The sequence below is a fragment of the Aplysia californica genome, unplaced genomic scaffold (assembly GCF_000002075.1).
Source record: "Aplysia californica isolate F4 #8 unplaced genomic scaffold, AplCal3.0 scaffold00326, whole genome shotgun sequence".
In the NCBI taxonomy this organism is placed as follows: Eukaryota; Metazoa; Mollusca; class Gastropoda; order Aplysiida; family Aplysiidae; genus Aplysia; species Aplysia californica.
The window spans coordinates 274,097-286,324 of record NW_004797596.1 but is presented as its reverse complement, the minus strand read 5'-3'; the positions used below and the strand labels follow the sequence as shown (position 1 = coordinate 286,324).

Below are 12,228 nucleotides of genomic sequence, written 5' to 3'. Positions count from 1 at the left end.
TGGGTGGGTGTGTGTGAGAGAGAAACAGAATGTGTGTATGTGTGTGAGGGAGTGCATGTGTGTGTGTGTGTGTGTGTGTGTGCGCGGGTGAGTGTGTGAGGGAGTGCATGTGTGTGTGTGTGTGTGTGTGCGAGTGTGTACACATGCATGTGTGGATGTACGGGTGTGCGCATGTGATAGAGAGTGTGTGTGAGTATGCGTGTGTGTGTGTGTGTGTTCGTGAGAGAGAAAGAGTGTTTATTCATACATTTTGCTATGATTAATAAAATAAATTTGTCTAAAAGTCTTTGCTGCAAAGTGCATTGAGCATTCACAACGTAGAAATGTGTTATAATAATGTGAAGTATTATTATCACTGAATGAAAAAAATTAACAGTGCAATTAATATGTAAAACAAGAACAAAATGTCTAAAAGATTCCATAGAATTGGTACTGGAGGATTTGCCATTTTAAAAAGTTAAATATTCTACCCCATGAACAATGCTCTATATCACACAGTCACACAATGATCAGTCTGCTTTGAAGTTTTTCCAGGATTTACTACTATCAAGTACATCAAGTACATCTTGAAAAAAACTGACAAAAAGTGGTACTGTCCAAGACATGAGTTTGGGCTGGACTTCTTACCAGCTTTACATACAAAAATGACTATCTTTTCACAGCCTGTGGCCTTGTTACAAACGAAAGCATTCAAAACACCACAAGAGTGAGTTGAAACAAACTCCAGGCAACAAATTAAATAAATATATAGCTCTTCAGCAAACAGCCATAATACATTGAACAGTTTAATATTAGATAGTTACTTTTAGTAGAGGATTTTCAGCGCTCGCAACTGCATAAGGTCATACGAGCGCCAGAAGATTAGAGGTGTTACAAGAGAGTAACAAACATAAAAAAGAAAAAGGGGAGATAAGGACGATAGATGTTTGATAGGAAATAAGAAGTAAACCACACCAGAGCACCCGCCAACCACCCACAACATTAGATACAGGAAGGCTGAGATCCACCTGGGAACGAGGTCTGGAGGAAGATCTCAGTCAGATAGGGCATAGTTAGCTGGAGGTAGAGAAAACCACCCAGAAAATAAACAAATGGACAGCCCCACTCTGCCACCCACGCCCAATACCAGGGTGAGAAGTGAGAGAGGCAGATGAACATTAGATACACAATACATTAAAAGGGTAAAAAGCTACGAGATAAACTGCATCTTCTGAAAACACCACAGCTTACCTGGCATCTGCCACAAAAGGAAACACTCCATTGTAAAAGAACATGATCGCCAGAGCTACCATCCAGAAGGACAGAGACATACGTTTGATGTCAGTGATTTTCTGAAACGAAAAAAAAAAAGATATCCTTGAATATAATGCAACTAAAGAAATTCTGTGATTTGAGAGGGAAAGGCCGTTTTCCAAGATGTGATTACTCTGTTGATAAACAACATTGAGGTTTGAAGCTCATCAGCATTATTTCAGCCGATAACGCCCCATCAAATGGGAGAAAAAGTCAAATCTTGATATGCTACAGATGAACAAAGTGTGGTAAGAAGTATTTTAGTCGTAATCCTGTGACTACAGTCGAACCTGCCCTGATGGCCACCTCTATAAGACGGCCACCTGTACAAACGGCCACTTTACATTTCCCCCCTTGCGTTTTTTCGATATAATTTAACTGTAAAACGAGCACCTGTTCAGCGAGGCCGCAGCCACAATATTTTAACACACAACCCTTATAACACCAAACAATAACACCTGTCTCAGACGGCCACCTAAGTGACCCTATTACGTTTTGTCATAAATTGTGCATTGGCCCCTGGCGTTGAGGGCGAGCCGTCATAATCAAACCACCTGTCGTTGTTGTTAGGTAGTCCCTCCAGCCGATCATGTTGCGTAGGCCCCTCCCACTGTTGACCAGCAAGAAACAAATTTTCAGCTGCTGGTGAGGTAAGCGTGAGATTCCTTATAACCCATGAGCCCCGCCCAGAACTCATACACAAATCGTAAGTGAGATGCGAGGTCACTGTTTACCCAGTCTGTAACAAAGTAACAATGGACGTCAACATGAACTTATGACAGAAGTGTCACTCATTCTCCGAGCGGTGGCGACCCTTGTGTTTGTTTTACCATAGCACTCCGTCCTCCTTGTCTGACACATTTCGTTATATAGTCACCCTTGTACAAAAGCAGCAACAAAACAAAAAAGAAAAAGATAACCCCAGCGAAAACAACAACAACAATGCAGCCACCTTCGGTTGGGACCTCAGAAAGGAATTGTTCTTTTCTTCATCTTGATCAGTCCTGCCTAAGACGGCCACCTGTCCTATGCGGCCACTTTTCTCCTTGACAATGGATGGCCGTTTTACACAGGTTCGACTGTACTTTAGATATTCTATAATGGATCTAGAAACAAACCACTGTCATATTTAGGTCGTGTTTTAAATCCAGCCATAAGATTTAAATTTGCAGTCATTTTCCTGAGCATCAACTCACCAACTTTTTCGATTCCACTTTCATGGCACCGTCATCTCCTAACTGGTGCACACCATAGCTGTCCAACACGGACACAATGATTGCAGACAGGAAACCAACAAAACACAGTATAGCCCCTGAACGAAATAAGGCAGATAAAAAGACATACAATGAATTTTAATGATAAGGTGTTCAAAAGAACTTACTTTTTAAAAATGAACATTTCTCAAATGATTAGGTTCAGAAAAAAGGCGTGCTGTTTACAAGCTGATAGAAATTACTATGCCACTGAACTTTTTTTCCTTTGAAACGCCCTTTAGAATTTATGAAGACCAAGCTGAAGCTCAAGATAGAAAGAATCTGCTCCATCTGTCACCATCACTAGGCACTGCCATAGACAGAAGGAGTTCCAATTAATGCCACCAGCGGTCACCACCTTTTCCTATCTGCTGGACTGCAGACCTCAGTGATGTCGGTGATGTTGGATGTAGGTGTGGTCTGCCTCTTTTTGTTTCTACCCTCAACCTTGCCTTCGAAATTTGTTGTCATCAAATTTGTTTATGTGCTTCTGTTTCCGTGTGTCTTTGTATTTAAAGTTCATTAAGAGTGTTTTGACTTGTTCTTCTAAGATTGTATCTGTAACATATGAAGAGAAAAGAATAAGAAGCAACAAAAAAACAAGAATCAATTACACAGTTGCATCCCTTCATTAATACATGACAACATGGGTAGGGGGAGATAATTTTGCTCAACATACTAATATCAGTTATTCCAAAATCATTCCAAGTCTTTAAAAAACTGCTTTCTTTTCCAACATGGCCGGTGCATTAGTTACACAAAGTAAATTTGCTAACCTGGGCAATTAATTTTCCTTGAAATAATATGGTACCAATTCATGTCTTCTTTCTTTCTTCATTCTATCTATCCACCAACTGTCTTAAAATATCACACACAAAACCCATTTTCATTTTACTGTTACTATTTAGTCTGGATTTGCTCCTTTGGCTTTTTGCCCTGACTTTTCTGAAGGTTGCTACTATGAGACGAAGTAAACAAGCCATCTCCGATAAAAATGTTTTCTGGATTTAATATAGATAACATCTTATTTCCCAATGTCACCAAGAAGACTACATTTGAAGAGAATCCCTCATTGTAAGCGAGCTAGAAATAAGAATCAACCATTGTCATATTTCACACATTTTCTAAAGCTATGTTTGTAAAATAGAAATAAAAAATACTTTCCTTATTGAAAGTATAATGATATAGAATGAAGAAAATCAAATTAGAAAACTCTTTTCCAATTACAATCAGCTGACAAAATTGTACACACATGCCAGCTTTTAATATCTTCCATCTTGAGGTTTCCTTATAAATTGATTCAACAACTACATAAGTATAGTGCTACAATATTGTTCAACCTGTTTCAAAATGCTTGCAAGCCATAACGCAATTAATAACGCTGAACGCAGATGACAAATGGAATGTTAATTTTTATATCCACATAAACACAAGTTAAATCAACATGACTGCCAACTGATTTTTTTTAATTTCCAGGAGTACATAATGGTGATGCTCACACACTCACACACACACACACACACACACACACACACACACACAAACACACAAAGCAAGAAAGCAGAGATACAGTATCGTACTCCATAAGGTAGCTTCCCCAAACAGGACTCATGTTTCTTGCTTGTTGAGTAGAGAGCCTCACCCCCCACAAAATAGATAATAACGCTATAAACTTATAATCAAATACAAGGACAGCACATCAACAGAATCAAATTCACACATAAAATAAGAAACAAACAACAACAAAAAATAGAATGCTGCCAAACTATTTTGTCATCCTCACTCACCTCCCCACAAGGTCCAGGTGAGACCATGGGTTTCCTCAAATGACTGCGTGAGGAAAAAGTTGAGCACACTGCCCAGACGTGAGAAAGCCAGGGTGATACCAAAGGCCATTGCCAGCTCCTTGTCTTTGAACCAATAGGCTGTGATTCTGTTCTGCACAACTGGAACATTCATCAAAACCAAGCATAAAAATACGGCTCTAATCAAATGGATTTGTTCCCACAGTACCAAGTGATCATTTAATGAACAAGCACATTATGAAAAAGTCAGCCTGGAAAATAAATCCACTGTCTACAAGTCAATTTACAGCACTACACAATTTCATCAGATACCGACTTCTGTGTTTTCATAAATCAATACATTAAAGTCTGCTGTACAGGATGTAATAAAGACGTTAAAACTTAATAGGATGATAGAACACCTTTTTTTAGCTTAAACAATATATTATGTTCTTTTACACAAGCATAAAAATTGCAACAAAAGAAGAAAAAAAAAAAGAAAACATCAGCATATTGGTGAAGGAACAATATCAACTTTCATCTCCCCCTAAATGAAAACACGGGAAGTCCTCAGCACAATACCGTACCCTATTCAGCCCCGGAAATTTATCAGCTATAGCCTGAGTACTTTGCAGCCATGAAATAAAACTTGTTCAAGGACTGACGCAGGCAGTATTGCATACAGACGTATCTCAAAGGCCGTCAAATAGTTCTGTTGAAATTGTCCAAGAAGGACATGTTTTGCAGAGGGGGAAAGTGGGCCTCTTGGACAGGTGGGTGTCTAGGACAGTGTCATTATAATGTAGAAAAAACACAAGGGGGACAAGTGGGAAGTGGTCATTTGAACAGATGATTGTCTTTGACAGGTGGCCATCAGGTTTAATTGTATAGGCTTTATATTGGAGTACATGCTATATCTGGACTTGTGCCTACTGTTACAAACTTACTGGTGAGAGATCCGTTACCAGAGCCAAACAACAGACGACCAATCAACATCACTGGCAGAAGAGCAGATGTGCCCTTGAGGAAAGCTCCGGCAGCAAAAGTTGATGATCCCAGAAGACAAAGGGAGGAGAAGAGAAACACTCCAACTGAAATTTTAAGAACACAAACCAAAAAAAAAATGTGAGATAATAATAATAATAATAATAGATAGCATTTGTATCGCATAAATTCCTGCTCAACGTCAAGCTGTAGGTGCTTTACAGTCTGTATTATTACCCTAGCAGACCTGGTAGCAGTCTGAAACAATCTCTACTTCCTGGAAAGCATACAGTGCAAGCTATCATTTAACCGGCGCTAAAATAATAACATGCTGATAAGTATGGAACAGTGTTAGTCACATAAGTGCATCAAAATACATGAGCTAGCTAATTTATTTTCCTCTATGACTTACAACAACAATAATCTAGAGTCAAATAATTTGTATACAATTATAAAGGTCGCTTCGGGTAAACATTTAAAAGTGTTTTTGTTTTTCCTTTTGAATGGTTAAACCTTTTCCGAAAAAAAAAATGTACATGAGTTCATTTCCCACCATGATTGTGTTAAATTAATCCTTTATTGCTTTGGGAGCTGTCCTGGTACATGTCCTGAATTCCTATAACAGGGGGGAAATAATACCATAAAATATCATACATTGTTTTAAAAAATACATTTTCTACAAATTTTTCAACAAACTGATCTGGAAAAAACATGAACTATGTACGGAAAAGAAGACTGGTTCTGACACACCTGTTTCCCCTGCATAATTATGGGAAAGTTATTTATTTCTCCAGCTCTGTAGTTTATGACTATCAGTTTGCACTCATTGCTCACCTATGTCGTCAAATCAAAATGTAATGAAATGTAACTGCTTCTATGAATAAAAAATATGGTATTGTGTAAGATCATGAAATAAACTTTGAACGTGTCTTGAGTTTGATTAGGATCGCTTCATGGGCTGAGTCTTTGTGTATTTTCAAAGATTTTTACAGATTTGTGCAAATTTTAACTTCTGATTCTAACATAATCAATGGAAAATCTGCCAACAGATCATTTTGCTCTAATACTTTATGAAATTTGAAATGCCATTTCAATGGTTAGTTTTTTTTTATTCATAGTGCTCTTTCATTCATAAAGTGATGTGCATGTCTTTACCCATTGTGCTGTGATAGAATGAATGTTTGTTTATTTGTTATCGTTAAGCTGAAGAGTGTATATAATGCATGTTCACTCACTTGTGTTTTGTGTTGGAATGAAAGTATTGTAAATTGCCTAGAGCTGTAGTGTATAGGAGTAGGTGCTACAAAAATTATCTTAAATATTGTTCATAATAATAAAGATGAGAAGAACACAGGATTCTTGGTCTATTAAAAAAAAGATGCCCAACCCAGTAGAGCAAGCATATCAAACCACTTGCAAACTTTTGTAAATGGTCCTCAAGGTATAGATCTATTGAAGCCTCTAGTGAGCTGCTGATGGCAACACATTCAGGCACCTATAGTTGGTAAACGGTTAAGAGGGCCTAAATAAGCTCAAAGAAAGAACTATTCACAAGCTCATTACAAAAAATAAATAACTTGTCAGCACGGTACATGTGTTATTTTTCTGCTTAATTAAAAGTACTCATTTTTCATCCTTTACACAAAAGTTTAACCACTCACCTCGGTTCCCAAGCTTGTCTATCAGAAAACCAGCCCCAATGACTACCACAGCATTGCTGAAAATACAAATGAAACAACATTTCAACTTAAGCTTCTGATTGCTTTCATCAGTTCCAGTAACAGACTGCATACCTGTACCTAGTTTCCCTCAAATAATAAAGTGAAACAGAACGAAGTTGCTTACTCTAAAACATAGCTAAAAATGAAAGAAAAATGTACAAACACTTACGTCCACGCGTAAATGGCATACAGTAGATTGTAGTTCGCATCCGACATGCCCAAACAATCTGTACAGTTGTTACAATAGACATCGTCCATCTCAGTGTAGGTATAGCCTGATCCATTGGTGCAGTTGTTCACCTGAAGTCAACAAAACAAAATAGTAAATACATTGTAATAATCATTATTTGGTGATGTTCAGGAATTAAAAATACAGTTGAACCTGTTCTAAAAGCCACATACCTGAGACAATTTTTTAAAATGAAACAACAAAATCTCTCCTCTTCATCTGACCCTCAGCCCCCAACTCATGGTGTGTCCAACATACATCAAGTCCTTTGCAGTTTATTCTAAAGACACATTTGTTCAACACTATGCTCTGCCAGTAAATTTTGTATGTGTATGCATGTGTGTTAGTGCAAGCGTGTGTGTGTGTGTGTGTGTGTGTGTGTGTATGCTCGCGAGTGTGTGTGCATGTGTTTGTTGAAGTTGTTAAATATGGCTGGTCTCACCATGTGCATTTTCAGTCATTTGATTTGTAAATTAAGTAATAATAATTCCCAAAAATGTTATATTATTATGAGTACTAGGATATAGTGACACTGAAAGTTTTAAAACTCTTAGAATTCAGTGAATCTACTTGCTATATGCTGCAATTTTGTTTTCTCTTGTTTGCCTAATTAGCCAGAAAAATCTCTGAGCCTGCACTACAACATTACTGTATCCTCATATATACTAAACCTTCATTCTTTCACCAAAATTTGGCCGAGGTAACAAAAACTTGCAGCTTGAAAACTAACTTTTATTAAGCTGAAATTGCCAACGTATTTATATTTCAAACTCATCTTGATGCAACAAAATAGGAAATACACTTAACACTTACCAGTTGTAATATATTTGCTTTGTACCACTAAATATAAGTACTACAGAATATATGACTATGAATTCTTGAAGGTATATGAATGTCTAATTTTACTGTAAAATGCACAGTAAAAAGCTAGGTACAACCTCTAATAAAATCAGAGCATGCATATATTTTAATAAGGCTACTTACCTCTGTGAAGACATCCTGCAGGACACTTGGCATGTCAAAGCAAAAGTATGACCCAAAGGTCAACATGCAGTTGAAGAACAGGACCAGGAAACGGTACCCGCCTGTTGAAAAAAAATACAACATGAATTATTATATATTATTATAACAACAAAACAAAAACAGTATGCTATCAAACTTTTTAGGCAAGATACAGTGGTACTTTAAGTAAATTAATCTGCATCTAATCTTCACCCTCGTTCCATCTCAAGAATCAGCTTCTTTACTCTTCTTTTTCTTCTGTGGTCCTTTACAAATGGCTTCAGAGTGTCAGTCCCATGCTATTGAAGAAAGTCAAGCACCATTAAAGTATGTAAAATGCTCAACAGAAAAATCATCTGCTTATCAATAGGTCTCAGTGCTCGAGGCTTCAGCGAAGCTGGAAGTGTAATTCAGAAAAAAAATTTAAAGGATAGATAATAATTAATTGATTGCCACAAACAAACATTTGCTACCGCATGGTAAATGGTACATATAAACCCACACACTCATCAACACACTTTTGTCAACTCTCTCTCTCTCTCTTTCTCTCTCTCACAATTAATAAGACTACTAATGTATACATAACGTTATGGCTGCTTCACTTCCTTTTCATGCACTACAGAACCTTATGATCAAAACAGGGCACTAAGACTTAGTCTAAACTTAGAATTTAAACAATATATAGAGGGCTCTCATAGCCTAGAGGTTAAGGTGTTGGCCTCTCATTCAAAGGTCCTCGGTTCGAATCCGGGTAGTGACTTAAAAATTTTCTTCTCCAAAATTGTCTCCTTTCACCTCCTTTCCTGCTCTCTAGCAATGTTCTGTCGTCTGTTTTCGTCTCCGTCTCCTCTTTCTGCCCCTACCCCCTCACCTCCTTTGCCCCCTCCTCTGGGCTCCTAACTCTTTCTGTAGCTTTTCTACTGCTACTCCTTGGCTCCTTCTTACTGCTGTCTTTCAGCCACACCCCTTATCTTCTTGTGGGAAAGGGGGATTTACAGTATACAATCTTAAAGCATATTTAAAAGTTTAGGCCGACATATTTTCCTCGACACCATACTTTAATGTGCACCTTAAAAACATGATTCAAGAGACGGGGTGAGTAACTTTCGAGACCGTCAGGGAAGGAAATCTAATGCTCCTTTCACTGAAAAGTGGGGGCAGGGTGATGTTGCTGCCTCGTCCAAATGAACAATTTACAGGCAATTTTACTGTCACTATTTTAGTGATTCTATGTATGCGTCCACTTTATTTAAACGGAGTGTCTACGTACACGGTAACCGGGCACCTAGTCTCAGTATCTACGTACACGGTAACCGCATTTATTTGTGATGCGAATGCGCACAGGTTCAGTGACCGGTCACGATGGCGAGCCCGACAATCTAAAAACCGGACGACGCTTGTATTTTCTTTTCTTTTTTTCCTACAAGTAACAGCACAGAGACAAATTCGAGAAATTTTATTTGCACGGCAACACAGCGTTTACACTGCACAACCTGCATGTCACAAATAAGTTGCGTTATCAGTCCACCGCTTGCAAACTTCTCGGTAGTAACGAAAGCGAAAGTAGATCTTGATTTTCCCGATCAAGCCTCGGTGTCACATACATTTCCGTCTGCCGCCATAGCCGCCTGTTCGCGTGAAAGTAAAACGTACTTCCGGAGGAGGAAAAGCTAAACGAATATTATCACAATCGCGACCAGCAAAAATGAACTTACTGACCTTATAGGACTTGGTTTTCAAATATTCCAGTTCCGCTATACTGATACTATTCTGACAAAAGAGGGGATGTGTGTTAATTAGGACACTCGCCCAAACTGGATCTCATATTTTTCGCATTCCAGGATGCGTATTTTTTCATGAAAAGTCGTATTCGCGTATTTGCGGCAAAAAATCGTACTAAAATACGTAAAATCGTACTGGTTGGCATCTCTGTCTCAGTATCTACGTACACGGTAACCGGTAATAAAATAAATCAATATTTTTCCTGTGCTGTCACTTGCTGAAAAAGAAGAAAGTCATCTTGTCGGGCTCGCCATCGTCACAGGTCAGTGAACCAGTGCGTGTGCATCACATTGTGAGTACCTGTTGGGGTCACCAAAGTTCATTCAAAGTCTGTGCGCTGCAAAGTATATAGGAATTAATGATTTTTTTTTAAGGTACAGTCGGGGGACGGGTGGGGATGAAGGCAACGCCAGATGACAAAAACTGAACTTGGAGTTCTGAACTGCTCGGTTACCGTGTGCGTGACACCAGAGATAGTCTCTGGTGACACTGAGACTACATGCCCGGTTGCCGGTTACCGTGTACGTAGACACTGAGGCTAGGTGCCCGGTTACCGTGTACGTAGACACTCCGTTATTTAAATAGGCCCAAAGAGACAAAGTTTCATATATACATAATCATGGGCATATGTATAGATCAAGGTAAACTAATAAATGAGCTAGATCTAGATCTAGATCTAGATCCAAACAGACAAAAGTGAACAATCTATACTATAGATCTAGAACTAAAACATCTAATTAAATATGAACTTTATTTCTTGTACGTGGGACAGACTTAGATCTAGGTCTAATTGTGACTCACTTATTACAACTACAACATGAAGTTAAAAGTGGGATCGTTCGTCTATGCTAGGCTATGTATGGACAAAAGTACAAATCAAGATCTAGATTTCTAGGTGTAGATAGAATTTCCATGGCCTCCTGAAAAAGCTTTTAGAAGCTATGGATGCTGTTTGTTAAATTATGCAAATAAATAGTGATAACTTTGAATCAATGGAACCAAAGTAATATTGAAAAGAACAGGTCATAAAAACTCACAGTCAGTCGCTTGTAAGCACGCCATTTTGTCAGTTTACTCTGATCACATGGGCTATAATCACGTGACTCGACTCAACCTGACAAGGATTATTATACATTTTCCTACTGCGTTTATACAAGCTCAGGTGGTTGTCATGGGGCTATTATAATAATTGTTTTCGGGAAAGGGTGTCTTGGAAGTACATGTACGTGTTGTCCAAATTGTCCCGTTTGGTCTCTTGCTGTAGCAACTTTCTTATCAAACGTAAGCTTTACGCAAAATTCTTTTCTTCCAAATGACACCGCAAAATAAACCACTCGCATACACTACACAATTTTATAGGCTCTATAAACGACGGTACTGCCTTTGATCTAAATACCAACTAGCGCGCTGTCGCTACCGTATGTGTATGTATAAATCGCCTATTATCTTTTAGACCCAGATTAGGTTAACATTATTAAAGAAAACACGCCGGAATCGTACATTCTCTTGCAGTGGCCTTCATTGATGGATTTTAATTTAAATTTTGTCGGTCACCCACCTGCGTTAGTTGGGTTTTTTTAGACCAGCGACGTATGCAAAGACCTGGGAAGGTTAATTAACAGAACAATCATTTGTTTCTCATCCTGTTTTAACCGAGAGTGAACGAAAGACAGCAAGTTTTAGAGAAGCCAAACGCGGAAAAAAAAGATATGTCGGCCTAAAAAGAAATACACGAAGGGAACCTCAGAGCCGCGCACTTTCGAGAAAAAAACTATCAAAGCCACGCACTTTTTGACGATATCGAAAAAATTAGACAATTGCCTATTCCACCCAACGGTTACAGTCCCCTTGACATTATAATTACTCTGTGCAGCCTCCATCCAATTGTATTCGTCTTTCTGCAGACGTTAATCGACTTCCAGACTGTTTCTAATTCTATTAAGCTGAAACTAAAAACCCAGACCAAACAAAAAGGCACTACCAAGATTGAAGGCAGGGAGAATATATGTAGCAAGCAAATGTACGCAGTTGGATAAGTCTCACAACTTCAATTTGTATACTATGAGCAAGAAAATGCTGCCCCAACACTTTTAAGAGCGCCCCTGTCCTGTATATATTATTTTTATACCTGGAAAGACTATTCATTCAATTCAAAATCAAACTGATGTCTAGTTCCAAGC

The 12,228-nt window shown here is 38.3% G+C and overlaps 1 protein-coding gene across 1 annotated transcript in view; it reads right to left on the bottom strand.

The window, feature by feature from the left end:
* Window positions 1–11,152, bottom strand: part of LOC101863996 (major facilitator superfamily domain-containing protein 1) — a gene marked incomplete in the record, with an annotated part of 19,904 nt that extends 8,752 nt beyond the window's left edge. The window contains 8 exon segments of the mRNA XM_013084894.2: window positions 1,231–1,331; window positions 2,490–2,605; window positions 4,334–4,492; window positions 5,278–5,421; window positions 6,976–7,031; window positions 7,205–7,335; window positions 8,249–8,349; window positions 11,086–11,152. Coding sequence (XP_012940348.1) covers window positions 1,231–1,331; window positions 2,490–2,605; window positions 4,334–4,492; window positions 5,278–5,421; window positions 6,976–7,031; window positions 7,205–7,335; window positions 8,249–8,349; window positions 11,086–11,110 — 833 coding nt within the window.
* Window positions 11,153–12,228: the final 1,076 nt, after the last annotated feature.